Below are 24,950 nucleotides of genomic sequence, written 5' to 3'. Positions count from 1 at the left end.
GAAGATGGATGCCCCAGTGTTACAGAAGAACTTTGAATGACTGCCCAGGTAGGGAGTTGTCTGTCAGTTTGAGAACATTGGAAGTTGCTTACAATACATTTCTGGTTTACTTAGGTAATATATACTTGTTGGAGTCTTTGATGGTATTAGAAAAAGGTAGAAATAATTATAAAAAATACATTGGATGCAGAACTTTAGACTCACAAAGATAATATAGATATCTGAGAGAGTATTTTACTTGATTTGCCAAATGTAAATGGACTAAAAATTATAATTGTAATTCTTGCTTAACAACTATATTGCTGTATATAATCTTGCTATATTAAAGTCAAAAAACTTCCTTTTTATTTAGACAAAAGGGGGAGGTATTTTGGGGATTCCTATCTGTATGCTGTAAATGTTTATTACCATTGGTTAATAAAGAAGCTGCTTTGGTCTTATGGCAGCACAAAATAGAGTAAGGCGGGAATTCCAAACAGAGATAGAAAAAAAGGTAGAGTCAGAGAGATGCCTGGTAGTTGACAAAGGAGACAGATGCTGGGTGGAACATTACAAGTAGGCCACAGCCACATGGCAATACACATATTAATAAAAATAGGATAATATAAGATATAAGAGATAGTTAATAAGAAGTCTATGCTATTGGCCAAGCAGTGTTGTAATTACTATAGTTTTGGGTCTGGGTGGCCGGGAAGTGAACAATTGTCTCTGACTACATCTGGGGATCTCCATCTCATCATTGGACAATGCTGGCTGTATGGTCCTTTTGGCATTAGATTTCTATGCTGAGTCAGCAATGATAGATGACTTTATCTACTCTATGATGAAAGAGAACCACCCTCCCATTGTAGCTGTCATGCAAATTGTCATTCTCTCTTTACTTTTAATAATGCTTTCAGATTAAAACTATTTAATAAAGTATTTAGAGTTAATATTCATTATCAACAATGAGCTAAGCATGATACCTTTATACTGAAGTACTAGGACCCAGATACTGCTAAAACTTATCAAGTAAATCAAATTGATAAAATTAAGTTTCTACTGACACTAGATAAATAATATTGAATTAGTTAAAATGCATTTTAACATCTGTGTATAGTTCTAAACAATTCCAAACTTAATCTATGATACATCTAACTTTCTCTCTAGTTCACAATTTTGTGATAGCTTCAGTTCAAAGTTTTGATTTTGTTTTTAATATGCAAAAGCTCAAAATTTATTTTTCATATGAATATATGTTTTTTTCATCATGATTTAGGAACTAGCCAATGTTTTATTAATTGAGTACTTGAATACTGGTACTAGACAAAACTAAATTCTCTGTTACCAATCTATCAGAGACACTATAACTTTATATTTTGGCTAATGTCCTAAAGAACATATCAAATTTCTATAAGATGTTGATAAACCTCAACTTCAGTGACTATAATAGCATTTTAAATTTAAATTTAACTAACAGACAAAATTATTAGTATAGGTTAGTTAAGCAGCCTATATAAAATATGTAGCTATTTTATATTTATTATATATTATACAGAAATATATAAATATCATATAATTATAATAAAATATTATAAATATTTATGAATATAAAATACATACATATTTTTGTTGATACTAAGGAGTGAACCTAGTGATACAAACACTCTAAACAAGTGCCTAACACTGTATTTTAAGGACACCTTCCACTGGGAAAATGTGTCACTGAGTCCAGGTGAAGATCTTTGTGACCAGAATATAGTAAGAATTTAAACAACATTTGCCATTGAAATGGCTACATAATTACAAGATAAAATATGCAAGCAGTAAAATAGAGCAAAAGAAAACAAGTTCTTATGTTAAAGAATAGTATTGAAAACTCTGTAAAATATGAGTGAGAAAAAACATGCATATATGAAGTCTAACACCCATCATAAATTATATTAAGTAAATTTATTTCAAGGCAACTATGAGGTTAACTTGGATCACCCTATCTAAAAGAAGGAGCAAGGCTTTCTGATATCAGAGACTATTTATTTGCTATTGTGATGAATATTCTTTAATGAATCTATTGGATGTTTATTTTGTTTTCTGATCTCAGTACCAAGTATATGTTCATGTGTGCCTCTCAAGAAGTAATTATTTGCTTTTGGCTTGTGGTGGCTACATTCAGCATCCATAAAACACTGCAGTGGCAAGCATTTTTATGATCAAAATTTCTTCTTTTCCATATTTCCTTAGTTTCCCCTATTTTTTCTTTTACTCAGATCTTTATGTCTCTTTGTTTATCTTTGTGTAATGAAAGACAGAAAATTTATAATGTTTTTCATAATTAAAGACAGAAAATCTATAAGGTTTTTCCTTGATGCCTTATTCATGGTATAAAATGGTATCAAAGTAGCCTATTCCAGATGCTAACATATTTGGAGATAGTGTGAGTAGTAAAGAAGAATCTCTTGTTTCCTGTCAATCATTATTATATGCACTAAGTATTCTTTTTTGTTTTTATTGAGCTATATATTTTCACAGTTGCCCTCCCTTCCTCTCACCTCCCCTTGGTCCTCACCATTCCATATTAATTGTAACATGTAGCAAAAGGAGTGGCAAGTGGGCTGCTTCCCACAGCCTGGCTCTCAGCTGCCTAGCTAGCTAGCTTATACCCCGACATAACAACACACAAATTGTATTCTTTTAAACACTGCCTGGCCCATTGTTTCTAGCCTCTTATTGGCTAACTCTCACATCTTGATTAACCCATTTCCATTAAATCTGTCTAACACCACAAGGCTGTGACTTACTGGGAAAGAACTTAACCTACGTTCATCTCAAGCCAGAGCTTCATGGCGTCTGCCTGACTCTACTTCTTTTTCCCAGCATTTTGTTCTATCTACTCCACCTATCTAAATTCTTCCCTATCAAAAAGCCAAGGCAGTTTCTTTATTAACCAATGAAAGTCACACATAGACAGAAGACCCTCCTACATCAGTAACAGAGAATGTAGTAGGTGTGTTTTGATTTTATTACAGAAAGAATAAATTAAATTTTTAAATAAGGGGTTAGGATGAGTACAATTTCAGTATTATGCTATTGGAACTATATTTACTTCTCAACCGGCTAGTTCTAAAACTGTGGAATTGAATCTATATCTGTACTCTGAAATTTTTATATATTCTTCCACTATTAATAAATTTACCCATTTATTTACTAAAATCAAAATGTTTTCAGGGAAAGGATTAAAGTACGTATTGAAATATATTGGGAGCTACTGAGTACCAACCCCAGGACTCCTCCGTGGTTCAGAGCTGGACGTTTATGGCAAGTGAAATCTGGCTTGGGAAATGGATGAGGGGTAGATCTAACTGATTGATTTGTGCAACTTTCTCCTGCATGTTTCTTTATTCCTTGGCAGAAGAAGAAGGAAAGAAAAAAGAAGAGAAGGGAAGAGAAAGGGCCATTCTCCACAAGGTTTTTATTTTATATAGGCACTCAGACAAGTTAGCAATGTCATAGGTTGAAGGTGTAAGTCACAAAACAATCCCACACCAGTTAGGAATTATGACTAATAAAAGGGTTATTCATTTAAGGGGGAAAACGTACATATCACTGTCCCAGAAAACAGCCCTCAGCACAACCAGAAAAGAGAGTCTAGCAGCCAGAAGCAAGAGAGTGAGTGAAAGGTTATGATTGCTTTTTAAAGCAAAAGAGACCATGTCTAAGTGCATCACCATGAGGTCTTGGCCTACGAGCAGTTTCAGCATGTCCATCTCCAGCTGTGGCTCCATGGTGTCCCTCTAACTCTGCCTTCTTCCTCCCATGCTATAGACCAAGCCAGTTCTTTATTCATTAACCAATAAAAACAACACATAGACAAAAGGACCTCCCACACCATTTCCCCTTTTCTGTTTAAGCAAAAAGAAAGGCTTTAACTTTAACATAGTAGAATTCCATATAAAAAAAACAGATATCAAATAAGAATTAAAGTTACAATTTTTATATCTATTTTCTCTTTTATCATAGCTAGGGAAAACTATAACTATAAATTCTTCAATTCTATCAAAGACACCAGAGGGATATGATATTATCTAAGTAAACAAAAAGTGTCTTATAAGCAATTTTCAAAACTCTAGAATTGACAGAGACATTTTGCAACCTGTACAGTCAACCAAAGTTCTTCTGTACCATTGGGGAATCCATCTTCAGCCTACAGTCCCATAATATCTGGCAGACTTTTCCATGAAGCAGGAAATTTTAAAGACAGTTCTGCCTATATTGGCAGTTTGCCAGTCACTTTCTTCTGTGTCCTGCAGAATGTCTAGCAGATGTTTTCATGTAGCAGGAACCCCAAAGGACCATCTCACCTTTAGGCAAGTTCAGCAGTCATTTCTCTGTGGGTCCTGCATGTCTAGTTAAGCAGTTCAGGAAAGAGCAGTTTCTTGCCCAAATGGCTCACCAACTCCTTAAGGAGCATCTTCAATGCCCATTTTCCTCTTGAAGTAGATTGGTGCCGCCAGGAGCAGATGTGTCTCCCTGTCATGAAAAGTCTTAAGTTTTTAAACATTTTAAATGCCATATTCTGAAGGTCTCTGAAAGATTTGAAGAATGCCTTCCTATCTGAAACACATCTCTGTATATCTAGAAAATCTAACATGACTACAAGCTTGACTATTATAAATGACTATCTATTAACCTATATTTCTTAATTATACATTACATTGTTTAATGAGATACACAAATGCAATATCTTAATCAAGATTAGAAATACACATATAAGAAGATTGACCTTAAATTTGTATCAATAAACCAAGATCCATACCAATGCAATTTATTCATATATATTTTATATGCCTCTTTAAATATAAATAAACATTTATATACAATATTTGGAAATATGGATGTAGTTTAAACCAAACTGCTTCATGCTGTTTGGGGATGCTGTTAATTAAGTCTTTCATGGTATATCCTGTGTGCTAGGTTCATCTCATTCAGCAATTTGGTAAAGTAACTTTTGGGGGGGTTGTTCACAGTGACCTTTCAGGGGGTCTTTTTCCATATTGGTCTGGAAGCAATCCATAGGTTCTCATCTTCTGTAAAAACAAAAGAATATTCTCTTTTTTTTTTTTTTTTTGGTTTTTCGAGACAGGGTTTCTCTGTGGCTTTGGAGCCTGTCCTGGAACTAGCTCTTGTAGACCAGGCTGGTCTCGAACTCACAGAGATCCGCCTGCCTCTGCCTCCCGAGTGCTGGGATTAAAGGTGTGAGCCACCACCGCCTGGCTAGAATATTCTCTTTTTCAAAGCACATATCCTTAGACACAAATTTTGGAATCAAGAAACCTTTATGGTGGTTTAAATTAGCAGTTCATACAATGAAATATCTCTCTGTACTTAGTTCCTTCACAGTAAAAAAAATTCAAAGAAAATACAGTAATATACATAATCCAGACTCCCTGTACATATTTCTTCTTCATGTAGCTTGTTTTTAATCTATTACTTTTAATAATTATTTTATTATCTTTATTCCTTTAATCTATGACTGCCTGTAATCTGTCTCTTTAAAAGGCTTTACCCTTTAAAAAACATTTACTTCTTTCCCAACTTTCTATACTTTTTTTAATCTCTTTATCCAACACTATAACCCATTTATAAGTTCTTTTTTTCCATCTGGATTTGTCTTTATTGCCTATATGTAATTCTTTTCTGACCAGAAGTATTTCTTAAAATGCTAAATGCTTAAGAATCTAACCTCTGACATTTCTAGGGTACATACGATACTTCCTGCTTGCCCCACTCAGTCTAAAACTTAAGCTGTGCCATAACTTTATATGGTACTTCCTACTTGTTCCACCCATTCCAACATGACAGAGTCACTTGCACATCTGATAGTCCTATTCTCAGGCACACAGCCAATCCACATCACCATTAAGCAAGCTGCAGCAGTATGCTCACAAACCCTATCCAAACATTTGGTCTACCAAAAGGGCCAGAAGTCATGCTGGCAGCACATCCCAGAAAGCCTACATTTCAAAATGGCACAGCTTTTTTCTGCTGCTGCTGCCAAGTCAGGAAAACCCCTCTTCAAGGATTTGCATCACGCCACAGGCAAACAGAAAGAAGTTGTGGTGAACTCTGTAATTTTTTGTCAGAATTCCTTTTCAAGAACTCTCAAGTTTTACATGGATGTAGTTGCCCTTGTTGGCACCAATCTGTAGGAGGAGAGGCCACTTGTTCTTCCTGGCTGCCTGGCTAACTAAGTCCCAAAGTAATCACATAGAAACTGAATTAATTAAATTACTGTTTGGCCCATTTATTAGCTAACTCTTACATATTAATTTAACCCATTTCTATTAATCTTGCATCACCATAAGGACATGGCCTACCAGCAAAGCTTCAGCAGGTCTATCTCCAGCTGTGGCTACATGGTGTCTGTCTAACTCTACCTTCCTCCTCCCATGCTATAGACCAAGCCAGTTCTTTATTCATTAAACAATATAAGCGACACATAGACAGAAGGACCTCACATACCAAGGACCAGATGGTTTCAGTGTAGAATTCTACCAGAATTTCAAAGAAGAGCAATACCTATACTCCTCAATTTGTTGCACACAAGAGAAACAGAAGAAAAATTATCACACTTTTTATGAGGCTACAATTACCCTGTTTGTAGGGCCCAGGGGTTTACCCCTGCTCTCAGGGTTCATCTTGAGTACAGTTTTTGGCCAGCCAGCTAACATCCTGTTTGTTCCTGTGCTCCCTCTGCCTAGCCTGGTGGTTAGCTATAGGGCCATTGTTTAGTCCACCATAGGCATAGTAATTTCCCACCTGCCTGGGGAATTCCCTTGTGTAGCAGCTAGGTATATAAGGATTTTCCTAAGCTTGAATAAATGGCATTCAGCTGATCTCCTCTCAAATGACCCAGGTCTCTTATGTGTTCTTTCAATCTCCATGCAATTGCCTGTCTCACAAACACTACAGTGCCATGTGAATTGTACTGAGAATAACGCAGGAGTTAAAGGTGGAGGTCCATCAATGAGACTGAGAAGTAGGGGACCGCTGAGAGATTGCCTTCCTATGCTGGCCAGCAGGTAAGAAATTAATGGTGAGGGTGAATTGAAATGGGTGTAATTCTGTTCCAGTATTGACAGGCCAATTAATGGGTCAATTGATAATTTATTTTTTTTAAATTTCCACCTCCTTTCCTCCTCCCATTTTCCTCTAAAACCCCTACTCTCCTCCCCCTCCCTCTCCAGTCCAAAGAACAGTTAGGGTTCCCTGCCCTGTGGGATGTCCAAGGTCTTACCCCCTCCATCCAGGTTGAGGAATGTGAGCATCCAAACAGACTAGGCTACCACAAAGCCAGTACATGCAGTAGGATCAAAACCCAGTGCCATTTTCCTTGGCTTCTCAGTCCTCATTGTCTGCCATGTTCAGAGACTCCGGTTTGATCACATGCTCCATCAGTCCCAGTCTAGCTGGCCTTGGTGAGCTCCCATTAGATCAGTCCCACAATCTTAGTGGGTGGGTACACCCCTCATGGTCCTGTCTTCCTTGCTCATGTTCTCCCTCCTTCTGCTCCTCATTTGGACTTTGGGACTTCAGTCCAGTGCTCCAGTGTGGGTCTCTCTCTCTATCTCCATCTGTTGCCAGATGAAGGTTCTATGGTGATATGCAAGATATTCATCAGTATGGTTATAGGAAAGGGTCATTTCAGGCTCCCTCTCCACAGTTGCCCAAGGAACTAGCTGGGAACATCTTCATGGAGACCTGGGAACACCTCTAGAGTCAAGTCTCTTGCCAACCCTAAAATGGCTCCCTTAATTAAGATATATACTTCCCTGCTCCTGTATCCACCATTCCTCCATCCCAACCATCCCATTCACCCAAGCTCTCCCCATCATCCCCTTCTCACTTTTCTTTCCTCAACCCCACCCCCAGTTCCCAATTTTTGCCTGGCAATCTTGTCTACTTCCAATATCCAGGAGGATAACTATACATTTTTCTTTGGGTTCACCTTCTTATTTAGCTTCCCTAGGATCCCAAATTATAGGCTCAATATTCTTTATTTATGACTAGAATCTACTTATGAGTGAGTACACACCATATTTATCTTTTTGAGTCTAGGTTACCTCACTCAGAATAGTGTTTTCTATTTCCATCCATTTGCATGCAAAATTCAAGATGTCATTGTTTTTTCTGTTGAGTAGTACTCTAATGCATACATTTTCCACACTTTCTTTATTCATTCTTCCATTGAGGGGCATCTAGATTGTTTCTGGGTTCTGGCTATTACAAATAATGCTTCTATGAACATAGTTGAACAAATGCTTTTGTAGTATGATTAGGAATCTCTTGGGTATATTCCCAACAGTGGTATTGCTGGATCCTGGTGTAGGTTGATCCATAATTTCCTGAGAAACCAACACACTGCTTTCCAAAGTGGTTGCACAAGTTTTCATTCCCACCAGCAATGGATGAGTGTTCCCCTTACTCCACATCCTCTCCAGCAAAGGCTATCATTGGTGTTTTTTATTTTAGCCATTCTGACAGGTGTAAGATTGTATCTCAAAGTTGTTTTGATTTGCATTTCCCTAATGGCTAAGGAGGTTGAGCATGACCTTAAGTATCTTTTGGCCATTTAAACTTCTGAGAAACTCAAAGCCATTCCACTAGAATCAGGCTGTGCACTCTCTCCATACCTCTTCAATATAATGCTTGAAGTTCTAGCAATAGCAATAAGCATAAGGGCGTCAAGAGGATTCAAATTGGAAAGACGTTAAACTTTCATTATTTGCAGATGATATGATAGTGTACATAAGCGACCCCCTACCAAAGAACTCCTACAGCTGATAAACACCTTTAGTAATGTGGCAGGATACAAGGTCAACTCCAAAAAATTAGTTGCCCTCCTAAACACAAAGGACAAAGAAGCAGAGAGGAAAATCAGAGAAGCATCACTTTTTACGATAGCCACAAATAGCTTAACATATTTTTGGATAACTCCAACTAAAGAAGTGAAAGATCTATTTGACAAGAACTTTAAGTCTTTGAAGAAAGAAATTGAAGAGGATACCAGAAAATGGAAGGATCCCCCTTGCTCTTGGGTTGGGAGGATCAACATAAGTAAAAATGACAATTCTACCAAAAGCAATCTATAAATTCAGTACAATCCCCATCAAACTCCCAACAAAATTCTTCACAGACCTTGAGAGAATAATAATCAACTTTATATGGAAAAACAAAAACAAAAAAAAGATAGCCAAAACAATTTATAAAATAAAGGTACTCTGGAGGCATTACCATCCCTGACTTCAAACTCTATTACAGAGCTACAGTATTGAAAACAGCTTGGTATTGGCATAAAAACAGTGATGTTGACCAATGGAATCGAATCAAAGACCCAGATTTTAACCCACAAACCTATGAACACCTGATTTTCAACAAAGGAGCTAAAAGTATACAATGGAAGAAAGAAAGCATCTTCAACACATGGTGCTGGCATAACTGGATGTCAACCTGTAGAAGAATGAAAATAGATCCATATCTATCACCATGCACAAAACTCAAGTTCAAATGGTTTAAAGACCTTAATATCAATCTGAACACACTGAAGATGATAGAAGAGAAAGTGGAAAGTACTCTACACACATGGGCACTGGAGACCACTTCCTATGTATAACCCCAGTAGCACAGACAATAAGGGCAACATTGAATAAATGGGACCTCCTGAAACTGATAAGCTTCTGTAAAACAAAGGAAACTGTCATTAAGACAAAAAGGCAACCTACTGACTGGGAGAAGATATTCATCAACCTCACAACAGACAAAAGTCTGATTTCCAAAATATATAAAGAACTCAAGAAACTAGACTTTAAAATGTTAATTTACCTAATTAAAAATGTGGCACTGAACTGAACACAAAATTGATATTTCTTTTAGATAAACAAGGCACCAGTATTAAAATTGAGACAGCATAAGAGATCATTAAGACAGTTTTAGAGTTTAGTCCCTGGTTTCTACACATAGGGGCTTTACTATTACTGATTGGGAGCAGGAAAATGCTGACCTTCAAAAATCATTGAAAGAGCAATGCCCAGAAGAATTTCCATAGTGATGTTTTCACTGTGGTTCTTAGTCATAGATGTTCTTCTCAGTGATGATGTAAAAGTAAAAGAGCAATTAGAGAATTTGACCAAACCTTTGAGGAGATTCAGGAGGTAGAATCTGTGAGTTCTATTTAGAGCTTTGAGGAAAGGGAAGTTAAGAGTACTAAAAGGGATATAGAAGAGGAAAAGAAATTTTAGGAAAAAAAAAAGATTGCACTGATAAAAAACAAGTTAGAAAAGGAAGAAAGGTAGCTTTGCAGAGCCTGCCTTTCCAGAGAAAACTGTTTGTTGTGGATAGGTGAAACACAGGAGGATTCTGAAGATGCTGAGAGTTTCCCCCAGCATGACTGTGACATGTTAATGGTTTAGCACCACAAATTGCTTATGACCCTGCTGTTTATGCTCAGATATCTGCTGTAATGTTTGGATAGCTTTACTTAATAAAGGAGCAGGGGAACAACTGTCTAAGGTCCTTCAAGGACCCTCAGTACCTTATCCTGAGCTTGGTGACCACCTGCTACAGCTGGGTAGTCATGTTTTTGGAGATGTGGACACAGCTATGCCTGTCATAAAGCAACTGGCCAATGAAAATACTAGCAAATACTGTCAAGAAGCTATATGCCCCCCATAGAAATAGGAGTTTAAATGACTATGTCTTGTTATGCAGAGACATTGATGGCACACATGTGATGGGACAGGTAATTGTTTCTGCCCTTAGGGAGAATCAAGTTGTAGCTAGGTCAAGGAATTGTTTTCAATGCAAACAATTGGTACACATAAAAAGGAATTGTCCTGTGGGTAAAGGAATAATTAATCAGCCCCAGGGGAAATTCAGTTGTTTGCCTAAAATGTCAAAAGGGGGCTCATTGGGCTAATGATACTCCCTCTAAAACTGACATTCAAGGAAATCTTATTTCCATGTCAAGAAATGGGAGGAGAGACCTGCCCTCAGCCCCCAAAACACAAGTGAATAGAGCCATGAGTGGACCAGCTGTTCCCATCAGATTCATTCTTCAAAGAAATGCCTCACTGTCTATGAGCTTGTTAGAGGCACCCCAGGAATTGCAGGACTTGACCTCTGTACCTCCACCTGGTAGTATTGACCCCACAAATGGGTGTGCAGGCTTTGGGGACTAGAGTATATGAACCTATTCCAGAGGGTTCAATAGTTATTGTCTTGGGTAGAAGTAGTTCAACATTTATAGAAATTAAAATTTTACCAGAAATTATAGACCATAATTATACTGGAAAAATTAAAGTTATTACTGAAGCTGAGTTGGGAGTCTTTGTCATCCCTCAAAGAGCGAGAATAGCTCAACTAGTGCTTTTGCCCATGTTTTACTCTACTAATCCACTTTTTAAAACAAGAATGGGGGGACAAGGGGTTTGGCTTCATGGGATTCCCTGGAACTATTGGGGTTTCTAGTTTAGAGAACCATCACACACTTACATTAACAATTAATGGTAAAATGTTTCAAGGCCTTCCAGATACAGAGGTTGATAGTTCTGTGATTACTAAAAAACACTGGCCTGCAGCCTGTTCTCTACAGCCAGCCTCTATGGCATTACAGGGGGTAGGAATGGCCAGTTCTCCAGAGTACAGTACCCAATATTTAGATTAGAAGGATGATGAAGGCCATAAGGGCATTTTAAACCATTTGTCCTGGAACACCTTCCTCTGAATTTGTGGGGAAGAGATGTTTTGCAAGCTATGGGAACAGTTCTGACCACTGAACCTGTGAAGTGCATGTTAACAAACCAGGAATTTGCCCTAGTCAGGGATTGGGCAAAGATCTGCATGGAGGAACATAAATTTTAGCAGACAAAAAATAATACAACAGTTACCTGGACAGTGTGCAGAGTTAGAAATTTTTCTTAGGGGCCATTGCAGAGCAGCCAGAAAGTGTACCTATAAAATAGAAAATTGAAAAAACTATATGGATAGAACAATGGCCCCTAAATAAGAAATATTACAGGCTGCTCATATCCTGGTCCAGGAAAAGCTAGAGGCAGAATGCATAATGCCATCCTCTTCTCCTGGAATACTCCTATCTTTGTTATTAAGAAAAAGTCTGATAAATGGAGGCTGCTGCAAGATGTTAGAGCAGTAAATGATTGTATGGAAATAATGGGGGCAACCCAACCTGGGTTGCCTCAGCATACCATCTTTTAGTTATTGACCTGAAAGATTGTTTTTTCACCACTCCTTTGCACCCAAAATGTTCTGATAAATTTGTTTCAGTGAACCATCTATAAATTTCAAAGAACCATATAGATGCTACCAATTGGTAACATTACCCCCAGGGAATGGCTAATAGTCCTGTCATCTGCCAAATGTTTGTGGCCTGGGTTATTGCCTCGATAAGGTATAAATATTCTCAACTGTATATTATTCATTATATGGATGGCATCCTATTAGCTGGACAGGACCCAGATATAGTTCTTGAGGCTTTTACCCACTTGCAAGAATGCCTAACACATGCAAAATTGATGATTGCCTCTGAAAAGGTACAACAACAGTTGGGACATCAGCTGTTGCAGATAGGAGTGAAACCATAGAGAGTTACTCTTCGCTTAGATAAACTACAAACTTTGAATGATATTCAAAAATTGCTTGGAGACCTCAATTAGGTTCGGTCCAGTCTAGGAATTTCTATGAGAGTCTTAAAACCACTTTTTGAAACTCTGCAGGGGAATCCAGATCCAACCTTCTTCTGTATGTTGACACCTCAGGCAAGGCAATGTATAACTTTAATTGAAGAAAAGCTTGCCTCTGCTCATATTCAATATATTGACTATAGTAAGACTTTTCTGTTGATAATTTTTCCCTCTCAGTATAGTCCTACTGGAGTTTTTTTTTTTTTTTTTTTTTTGAAACAAGGACCCATCCTAAGGGTACATGAACATGTGTCACTTGCAAAAATTGTTATCTTATATCCATCAGCTGTGGTACGTATTATTCAGAAAGGGTACAAACTTAGTTTGCAAACCTTTGGAATGTTACCTGATAAGGTTATTACACCACATACCCAGGCAGAAATAACTTGGGTGCAAAATTTTGCTAAAGATTGGGCCTTGTTTTTTATGTACTAATCCCTGCAAGTTTGATAATCATTATCCTTCTGATAAGTTGGTCACCTTTTTCAAAAGTCTTCTGATATACTTTCCTAAAGTTATTTCTTTGCAACCTCTGGCAGGGGCACAGAATGGGTTTACTGATGGCTCTTCCTCTAGGACAGGTGTGGTGGCCACCTCTCCTGATTTTGTTATTCAGCCTGTTGATGCTAAATCTGCTCAGGTGGCTGAATTGATCTCTGTACAAATAGACCTAGAGAAATATGCTGATATTCTATTTAATCATTTTATTGAAAGTTAATATGTAAGCAAAATTCTTGCACCTTTGGAAACTGCAGCTTATATTGCCTCTGTAACTTAAATCCAGATGCAGTTATTGGATATTCAAACACTGTTTTGGGCCTGATCTGTTCCCATTTATGTAGGGCATTTGTGGGCTGATACTGACCTTCCTAATCCCTTGAGAGAGGGGAATGCTTTGGCTGATCAGCTTACTCACCAAATTTGTGCAGTTTGTAAAAAATCTTATGAAGCTGCAGGAAAAGCTCATAATTGTTTTCATCTCAATGCTGGTTCTATGATTTCATTTTAAGATATCTCAAGAACAGGCCACGATATTGTTTAATAAATGCTCCCTGTGTACAGAACTTTCAGCTGTTCCCCATTTTGGAGTTAATCCTGGTGGGCTTGCTCCTAATCATTTATGGCAAATGGATGCTACCCATGCTCCTTCTTTTGGGAATATGCAATATGTTCACATAACTATGGATACATATTCTCATTTTATTTTTGCCAGAGCCAATACAGAAGAAAAATTACAGGATGTTAAAAGTCACTGTCTCCAGGCTTTTGCCTACATGGAAGTTCCAAATCTGTTAAAACTGACAATGGGCCAGCCTACACCAGCATTGGCTTTGCTAAATTTTTGCTCTAAGTTCTCTATTTCTCATAATACAGGAATACCTTATATTTCTCAAGGAAAAGCAATAGTGGAGCATGTACATCATATGCCCAAAGCCTATTTTGCATAGAACAAAAAAGGGGTAATATGGTTCTACCCACAGAGACCATTTATCTTTTATTTTATACATTTAAAAATTTTTGACTGTTGATGGTCAATCTTGTTCTGTTGCTGATCAGCATTGGTAGCCAGTTTCTTCTGAGATGCCTCATGTCAAATGGAAGAATCTAGCATATGGCACTTGGTGTGGTCCAGATCCTATACTGGTGTGGGGAAGAGGGACTGTTGATGTTTTCCCACAGGATGCTGACAGTCCAGTATAGGTATCTGAGCATCTGGTCTGTGCTGTGGATTTTCCTGTCCAGAAGCCTGAAGAGAGGACAGAGCCAAGAGATCGAATAGACACTGGTTTGTCAACTCAAGAGTTGCTGGGATCCTGAGGAGCTGGCTGTGGTGGTCCAAGTGCCAAGGATTGTTCCTCTACCTATCAACTCATCCCATGATAATGACAGCCATTGTTGTGGCTGCCAGAGTGGCTACAACTGCTGAATTTTCCAATAGTCAGTCAGATGCTTCTGCTAGCACAAAGGATACCTTATCAGGGCAGGTCGTAAATGTCTTGACCACTCAAATTGAGCTAAATTTACAAATGAATATTACAGTTAAATTTGTATTTGGTTTTGGTTAAAGACCATTGCTAGGTTATACAGTTATAGGCTTAATCTCTTATTAATGGACCCTGGAATGCACAATTTACAAATTGGTTCTTGAGATTATTCTAGTTAACTATACCAGGTTTCCTCCCACCAGTGCTGAGACCTTACTTAAAGGGCTCCAATTTGTGGACAGACTTATTAAGGATTGAGCATGCACACCCTCCTTTAAAAGTGCTTATATGTGCTGGAGCACCATCATGTTTTCATTCATGGTGCCAGAGCCAAAGGCAAGCTCAGGTCAATATCACCACTTAGTGAGTTTTCTTAACTATTGCCCTGGATGATCTTTCAGTGCAAATCTAGCTGAACTCGGTGGTAGGTGACTAGTGAGCCAATGATGGGAAACGTTTTTGGAGGGCTGTCCCAACCTAAGACAGGAAATGTGTTTTGACTTGGTTGCTTTCCCATGATGGGTAAGGGGTACTGCCTGACGTACAATGCCACCTAAGACAGGCCTAGTCATATAATTTTTATAAAAGGGGGACCTGTAGGGCCCATGGATCAACCCCTACTCCCAGGGTTCATCGTGAAGACAGTTTCTGGCCAACCAGCTAAACATCCTGTTTATTTCTGTGCTCCCTCTGCCTTGCCTGGTGGTTGGCTATAGGGCCATCATTTACTCCACCTTAACCATGGTAATTTCCCACCTGCCTGGGAGAGAATTCCATTGTGCAGCAGCTAGGTATATAAAAATTTTCCTAAGCTTGAATTGGTGTAGGAGGATCTTCTGTCTATGTGTTACTTTCATTGGATAAATAAAGAGACTGCCTTGGCCTTTTGATAGGGCAGAAAATTAGGTGGGCAGAGTATGCAGAACAGAATACTGGGAAGAGGAGCAATGTCAGGCAGACACCATGATTCTTCTGCCCGAGACGGACCCTGGATAGACTCATGCCAGTAAGCCACAGTCAAGTGGCAATACACATTAAAAAATGAAAATGGGCTAATAAAGATGTGAGAGTTAGCCAATAAGAGGCTAGAACTAATGAAACAGGCAGTGTTTAAATGAATACAATTGGTGTGTTGTTATTTCAGGGTATAAGCTAGCCAGATGGTCGGGAACTGGGCGGTGGGACACAGCCAACCGCTTGTCCTAAAACACTGAATAAATGACATTTGGCTGATCTCCTTTCAAATGATCCAGGTCTCTTGTGTGTTCTTTCAATCTCCAGGCCATTGCCGAGCTTGTGAATGGTACAGTAGCATACAAACTGTACTGAGAATAACACAGGAGTTACACCCAATAATGAAGCCACATAAAGATTCAACCAAAAAAAAGAAAGAAAATTGCAGACCAATATCGCTCATGTACATTGACAATACAAAAATACTCAATAAAGTACTAGCAAACTGAATCCAAGAGCACATCAAAAAATCAACCATAGCCGGGCGGTGGTGGCGCACGCCTTTAATCCCAGCACTCGGGAGGCAGAGGCAGGCGGATCTCTGTGAGTTCGAGACCAGCCTGGTCTACAAGAGCTAGTTCCAGGATAGGCTCCAAAGCCACAGAGAAACCCTGTCTTGAAAAACCAAAAAAAAAAAAAAAAATCAACCATAATCAAGTTGGCTTTATCCCAGAGACTCAGAGTTGGTTCAATACATGAAAATCTATCAATATAAATAAACTGAAATAAAAAACATAAGATTATCTTATTAGATGATTTAAAAAGCATTTGACAAAATCCAATACCCCTTCATGATAAAGATCTTGGAGAGATACTGGAATCAAGAAATGTATCTCAACATAAAAAAGCAATTTACAGCAAGCTAAAACATCAAATTAAATAGCAAGAAGCTCAAAATGATTACACTAAAATCAGGAACAAGACGAAAACATCCTGAATGATGTAACCTGGACCAAGGAAGACCAACACTGTATACACTCATATGTGGATATTAGACTTAAGCATAGTAAAAATTCTAGAGAGAAACTTCTAATAAATATTGTCTCCCAGAATCACTGTAGACTTACTTTTTATGTAATAAAATGGGGATATGCTATTAAGTCTTTCCAAAAATGATCCTCTCCTTATTATGGTTATAACTGCAGATAAAAGACTTATCTTTTAGAAATCTTGGTTGGAGATAATATATTAGAATTGGCACAATGTTAAGGTCTCAAGTCAGACACTGAAGTGTAGAAAAAGTATACCCTACTGAGGTTGCTCCACATAGGATCAGAAACTACACAAGTAATAGAGCCATTTGATTACTCAAAGGTGAGTCACAGAATGGAAATCTCAAAGGAGTAATGGTAAGGTTCAGATATAGGTCCTAGAGGAACATGGACCTCTAGTTTCCTTGTCCTTTTCTGAATTGTAGAACATTATCAGGAAAATCTTCCACAATGCCACATGTCTCCACTTGGCTGTGACATAACCATTAGAAACATTTGATCCAATAAACCAAAAAAGTTAAAGCTTTTATTAAGGTTATACTATTGATAACTTTATTTACTTTGGAAAATTAATTTGATGACTTCACCCGAATGTTCACAATTAATGGCACCTTTTCTCTTGAAAATTAGGATATTTGAATCATGTATAAAATCCTCTCAAATGTTGTTGGGTTTTATCTTTCTCTTAGCTCTTTGCTCTTTGGGGGAGTACCATCCAGCTCCCAAATAAATCACACATGGAGGGTGTAATTACTTACAAATGCATAGCCTTAGTGTTGCTTACTTCTAACTAGCATTTCTTAATTTAAATTTTACCATTTACTTTTTGCTCTTGCACTTTTTTCTTTCTCTGTTTCTCATACACCTTTCTTTACTTCTTCCTCTGTAAATGGCTATATAGCATAGCTGGGTGGCTGGCCCTTGACATCCTACTCTCCTTCTTTATCATTTCTTCTACTTTTTTTCAAGATTTTTCCTACCATTTATTCTCTGTGCCTGTCAATCCTGAGTCAAGTCATCTCATTATCACTCAATTAATAATTTTGAGGATATAAATGTCATAGTTTCATCTGAAAGGAGCAGTCTCTGAGGTATTATAATTGGTTTGTGACTGGTATGCTGGGAGATTATTCAAAACAGGAAGAATGACAAATTCTACCTTTCTTCTCTAGATTAGGATGGAAGTAATTTATAGAGTTGGTGGGTTGAAATTACCATCAATTAATACATATTTTGGAAACTCCTGCCTATTTCTCTCTCTTGATTTGCTATTGGTCATTCATCTTTATTAGATCAATCAGGATTTAGACAGGCAAAGTATCAAGCTTCACAGACTTAAACAAATGAAACTTAAAAGAATGTAACACATCTCTGAATCATTAAAACAAATGCTCCACATAAAGGAATGTAACACAACTAAAAATAATATTCCAAAATAGCCTTAAACTTTGCCTCTCAGTCAATTGGGTAGAAAGATTCATGCTGATTTATTTAACCCATAATATGGACATAACCCCTAAAAAAAACCATTTTAGCTGTTCCTTTGGAAGTACTTGTCAGGTAATTCATTCTCTTTCGTGTATGAATGGGAGTCAAGTCACTACCAGAATACATAGGGCTGTGGGTGACTTGTTTCCTTTCATATTATCAGAGAATTATTTAAAGTTGCCTCTGAGAGCTTAGAAGACCTGGCTCAGAGTATTATAGAGTATACTCTTCAAAACCAAATATATTCACTAGAGACAGGGGCTTTCAAAATTGAAGGGGCTTATAGCACTGAAGTGTTGAAAGTGATATTGCATCTCTTCCTTAAAGAAGATTGTTATTCCCTTCTAATCAGTCATGATTGGTCAGAAATGCTGAACATAAATTGATAGGCCATGTCAACAAAATTCAGCACCTATATGAACCATATGACTACTAGTCTAAAACTTGACATCAGATATTTTGATTCTTACCCTTAGCAATGCCATTCTTTGTTTCTCATAGTCTACTGTTCAGAAATATGTTTCGTCTTTCCTAGAGACCATGAACTCTATTACTTCAGTGTTTATGATCAATCTTAGAACACAATTCAATTCTCCCTGTCTCTACTGGATCATCTGGGGTTAGAGTTCATGATCCCCTATAAATAGAGAACACATATCTTTGTAATTGGTAGCAGTTACTGAATATCAGGTCTTCTTTGCCTCGGCTTCTCATGAAGATTTTATTTTCAAGGCTCATGTCTCTCATGGAAAAACAAGGTAGAAAAATAAACCCATACATGTATATGAGCCATAAATAAGTTAATTTAAGGACTCAACAATCAAAAAATAGTCATAAATTTACTTTGGACCATCCTAAGAATTATAAAACCCCACTGGCACCATAAAGCCAGACGGTCATCTGCAACAACCTAAAAAGATAGCCCCTTCTAACACTCTTCTTTAACATTTTGATGAATAAAAGTCCCTTAATCAAGAGAAGTAGGTTTTGAAGTGGCATGCTTATACAAGCCTGACCCATTGTTTGGAATTACTTCATGCTTTTACTTTTACCTTTCAAAAAGTTACATTTTCTGTGTTAGAAATTCATAGTTTTCTCATTTTTTTCAAGTTACAAAGAACCAGAATTTACTTCAATGGGATACCACTGATACCATCTCTGGAAAAAAAAAGCACAATACATTCATGTGCCAAACTACCACAATTGAAATGCAGTGATGAGTAAGAGTAATGTACACTAATACCTATAAGAAAATGGGGATTGAATTCTTGAAAATGAAACAATAGCATCTTACTAAAAACTGCTAAATGGCAGGGTGAAGTTCAAATCTTTGTCAAAGTAAATAATATATACAACAGCTATAAGGTATTGTCTTAATGTAAATTTGTTAAGTAGTATATCACTGTTATATACAGTGCTGTATATTACAGCAGTAGCTGTTTCCTTCAGAATTCTTCTTTGAGATTAAACTGCCTCTCTTCACTGTATTCTGCTATGAAAAAAGCAAGTATACCTGACTAGAAGTTTCACTATGAATAATCCTGTTTTCTTGGCAGGAACCAGCACATTTGTAACAAATTTACTTTAGAATAGTAAAGGCTCTTCACTTCTCAGTCATGTATAACAAAGGAGAGAAAGAAGGCAAGTCATCATAATGTCTAACTAGTAGAAAAATAATGTGCTTCACTGACAAATTCCAGGAACTACTTCCAGGAGGTCAATATGGATGACATTGTTCTTGAAAGGGACCAAAAAAAAGTTGGAATACACTTGCATGATGAGACTTTTCCAGCATGTTCATGTTGCTGTGCCTTGCACTGTCTTATAAAATCTCCTTTATATGTTTTCCTTTCATAAGTGTTGTCACTGTGTGCTTTTGTTTTTATTTATTTGTTTTGATATGTATGTATGTATGTATGTATGTATGGTTTTTGAAGTAATTGATATTAGATGTCCCTAATCTTTCCAGTGTCTTTTACTGGAAAACTTCTTTTTCTTTTCCACCAATTACTTCCCATTTATTGGTTTTAGTGCAGCAAGCAAACAGGTTATATAGAGAGTGTAGTGTTTTACCAACAAAAATATCTTACACAATGACTGAAAATACTTCTCTTGCATATAGTAACTTGGTCCTTGTCATATGTAATATTTTAAATATTATGAAAAGGAAATATGTTATCTGTGGTCTTAGAAGGAAGTTAAAATTAAGGTTTTGCTATTGTTCTTTCTTTTTTGTTTGTTTTAATTTGTTGAGACAGGGTTTCTCAATATAACAGTTCTAGCTGTCCTGGAACTTGCTTTGTACAACAGATTGACTCTGAAGTCAGAAATTTGCCTTCCTCAACCTTCAATGTGTTGGAATTAAAGGCATGTACTACCATCACCCAGCTAAAAGTTAATGATTTTCAATCCCAAATTAAGTTCAAACTTAAAAAGCACTTACAAAGAAGATGCTTTAGTCAATGAAACACCCTTGGATTTTGAAGTTACTGACAGAAAAATTATACAAGGGAGCCCGATTTTGAAGATTTGAAAGAGAGAAAAAGGCAAAATCATGCAACTCTTGAGAGTGGTAGGATTCATCCATGGAAACATGCTTTTGCTTAGTTCCACCATAGGGGCAGGGATTTTTGTGACTCCTAAAGGAGTATTAATATACTCCTCACTGAACATCCCTGTTTGTCTGAATATTTGGGCCTTGGGTGGCTTGCTGAGCATGATGAATGCTCTTTGTCTTGCAGAGCTGGCAACCACCTTCCCTGTGAGTGGAGCATCTTATTATTTCCTCAAGAAAACTCTTGGATCCTCTGCTGCTTTTCTGAGTCTTTGGATAAAACTTTTTGTTCATTTACTTGGCATTGGTGCTCAAAGCCTACTAATAGCTAGTTATCTCATCCAACCTTTCTATTCTGGGTGTCCTGCTCCAGAGCTCCCAAAGAAATGTCTGGCTTTGGCTGCTTTGTGGTCATTTGGTATTCTCAGTGCTCGGCAGATGAAAACAGTGGTTCAAGTTCAGACTATCAGCAGTCTGATGAAGATAGCTATTCTTTGTCTCATTTCTCTAACTGGAATTGTTCTGTTAGTAATTGGAAAAAATGAGAATGTGTCCAGGTTTGAGAATGTTTTGGATTTTGAATTTCCTGATGCCTCACAGATTGTAGAAGCCTTTCTCCAAGTGTACTATTCATATTTAGGAGCATCACTCCTGATCAACATAGCAGGTAAATCTATCCATAATATCTGACACTATGCCATAAGAGTGTGTCTAGAATTTAAATGGAAAAACTTAATATTATTGTTTCATGCTTTGTAAGGAAATGCAATCTTCTCTATAATATGGGGTTATAATAAATGTACCCATGGATATTCATTAATGTAGACATATAAATATAGTTTTCCTCCATTCATGCCTTTTATATAAACCTGGGAAAGTTAAGAATTTTTAAAAAAGTATTGAGATTTTTCTATACTTAGTTTTATTGCATGTGATTCCATTATCTAGAACTAACTAATGATTACAAGGAACTGTATTAGTAAACTCACACTTATACAGTTAACACAAGTCTTAGATACTAATATACTTTACTTCAACTCAAAATGTTCTTCTCTTCCCTGAAATACCCACTATCAACACTATGAAGTTCTTCATGAGTAGCCATCACTCCTTGTATATGTGCATTGAAAAGTATAATACACCTTCATATATGTATACATATATATGAATAGTAAAATGTCAAATAAATTTTATTCCACTACACTAGTATAATTACTTAAACATTCTGAAATGACACTTCGCACTATTGTGAGCATGTTAAGTGTCTCTGATATGTTCATACAAGACACAGTGCTATAATGAACATTTTTGAGAATGTAATATTATGTTTTGTAGAACTATAATTCTCATCCAGATTTTAAGGTACCAAGGGAATTTGATAATATTTGCCCACAAATCTGCCTGCAATATCAAAAAGATTTAAAGAAGATAATTAATTACTTATCATATAAAGTTTTATTAATTTTTCAATAATTGTTTAAGATACAGAGTTTCATTGTGACATTTTAATACCTGTTTGTCTTAGTTAGGGTTTTTATTATTGTGATATAAAAACCATGAACAATAAAGCAACTCAAGAAGGAAAGGGTTTATTTCATCTTACAGTTTGTAATCCATCATCCATGGAAGTCAGGGCAGGAACCTACAAACACAAATTAATTCAGAGACCATGGAGGAATGCTACTTCATACCTTTTCCTTCATTGCTTCCTCATCATGTTTTCTTACTCAGCACATGAACACAAGGCCAAGGGTGGCACTAGCCACAGTTGGTGACCTTCCATATCAACCATCAATCAAGACAATGCACCACAGACTTGTCACATGTCAATCTCTCAATTAAGGTTCCCTCTTCTAAAGTGATTCTAGCTTGCTATCAAGTTGACATTACATTAGCGAGCACTATATGTCTCATATTTTATCATCAATTGGTCTTTTCTCCACTACCTTTCTTCCATTCTCTCTTTCACCTTTTGGATATTTCCCCTTCTTCTTGACCATTATTTTTCTATCACATATATTCTTAATATTCTCTCTTGGCATACTTCCTGTCATAAATGTTTCTAGGTTTATGACCTATAAACACACACACATACACACACACACACACACACACACACACACACACACACACACACATATAAAATTTTTCTTTTAATTGAGGTGTAATTATCTCAGTTTTGCCCATAGTTTCCTCCCTCCAGTCCCTCTCAGATAGCCTCCCACCAAACCTTTCAAATGTTTTCTCAAACTCTGACATGATAGCCTCTTTTTCTATAATTATTATTTTATGAAAAAATATTTATGAATATGTTTATATGTAAATACAACCTGCTGATCTATTTCTGCTGATGATGTGAATATGGTAAAGCTGACTTAAGGGAATGAGATTTTTGTGTTTTGTTTTTCATTTCATAGACTGCAACGTTGTGAGGATCATTGATGTTATTTTTTTAATGAGTCTATAAAATTTGACAATGAATACATTTTGTCATGGACTTTTCATCATTGGGACACAATATATTTTTTTAAATTTCAAATGAAGTCCACTCCAACTCCATCTACTCAAACTCTTTCACAATCATACCAATAATTTTAGTTCAACTTCATGTAATTTGTTTCTCAACCCACTACAAATTCATTTTAGTAGTACTTCCAATGTGTACATAAGGCCCTACATAGAAACATTGTCAGCCTATAATGGTCCATCTACAAAGTACAGTTATGAAATCTTCCTCCAGCAAGAATTGTTAATAGCTCTTCTGATAGAGGCAGTGTTTCCTGATATTCACACACATCAATTCATATAGAATCTTATGTAGGTCTTGTGTACATAGAAACAGTTGCTGAATGTTCATGTTTCTAGGTTTCTCTCATGACTTGAAAATACTTTTACCTCTACTATCTCTGACTGTTACACTCTTTCTTTCTCTACCCACTTCCATGATGATCCCTAAAACATTGAGGGGGGTCTAATATGGATATCTTATTTATGGCAAAACTTATCATAATCTCTTACTCTCTACTCTTTGATAAATGTGGGTCACTGTACTAAACACCATATATTGCAACAAAATGTTTTCATTATAAAGGTTTAGAGTGACACTAATATGTATTTATAATGGTATAAGATTCACCATAATACTATGTCCATTTATTTGAATAATAGGAAAAAGGTCTCATCTAAACTTACGATTGTACCTTAACATTAACTCTTGGCCTAGTTAACAAACAGTATGAGGCACAAATTTCATCCTGTGATGTGAGCCTTATATACAATTATAAAGTAATTGGTTACTCTCAAAACATTTGTGTTATTGTTTTACCAATGGTCCTCTCCTTCCAGGACTATTATTATAACTGGCATGGGCATACAACTAAATAAAATTGATGATTATTTTTGGCCTCTGCTAGAATGATTAGCATATTCTGCAGTGGAAAAATATAGAGTGAGAATAATGTTTTTAAGTTAGTACAAGCTTGATTTCTTGTACTGTGACATGTGACTCAAACATATTGTGTCTTCAGCAATATAATCTTACCACCAAGTACCAGAGAGTAACCAGGAGTAATAATAGTAGCCTGAATTTTTTAAGGACTCTAAGAGAACTTACTGATCAACAACTTTAAAGAAAGCATTCCGCAACTGAAAAAAAAAAGGGTTTTGTTTAATAGTCTTTGACATCTAGGAAAGGGATTATCCCCTTGAAAATGATAACTCCATTAAAACTGTTTAATATCGATATACATTTATATATTTAAGAAGCTTCTACAGTTATGTTCAATATGGGTTTTTCAAAAAATTACTATTGATTATCTTTACTCTTTCCTTTTTCCTCTCACATTTTCAGCCATCCTGTGTCTAACTTTACCATCTTTGCTCCATTAGACATACTGCTTCCCCATGTATGCCACCTATATTCTACTATCCCCATTGCACTGAAACTCTACTCTCGGCTCCCTTCTTTCTTTCCATGTGTCTTTCTGAATTCTTAATCAAAAAGCAGGTGTGCACTAATATCTATTTCTCTATCAATTCCATTGATCAACACCATCTGAATTTTTTATTGCTATAGCTCTGTAGTACAGTTTGAAAACAGGATTAGTGATACATCCAGAAATTATTTTCTTGCTCAGGATTGCTTTAGCTATTTTGAGCATTTGTTTTTAATACATAGAATTGA

At 36.7% G+C, this 24,950-nt stretch overlaps 1 protein-coding gene across 1 annotated transcript in view; it reads left to right on the top strand.

Moving 5' to 3' along the window:
- The first annotated feature begins 20,767 nt into the window (after positions 1-20,767).
- The window catches only part of LOC119826105 (solute carrier family 7 member 13-like), a 60,722-nt gene continuing 56,539 nt past the window's right edge, over positions 20,768-24,950 (top strand). The window contains exon 1 of the mRNA XM_038347121.2: positions 20,768-21,434. Within this exon, the coding sequence (XP_038203049.2) occupies positions 20,768-21,434 (667 nt within the window). The remainder of the gene's footprint in view (positions 21,435-24,950) is intronic.

Source organism: Arvicola amphibius, chromosome 11, assembly GCF_903992535.2.
Source record: "Arvicola amphibius chromosome 11, mArvAmp1.2, whole genome shotgun sequence".
NCBI classification, from domain to species: Eukaryota; Metazoa; Chordata; class Mammalia; order Rodentia; family Cricetidae; genus Arvicola; species Arvicola amphibius.
The sequence above is the reverse complement of the archived record's forward strand: the minus strand, read 5'-3'. Positions and strand labels throughout refer to the sequence as shown.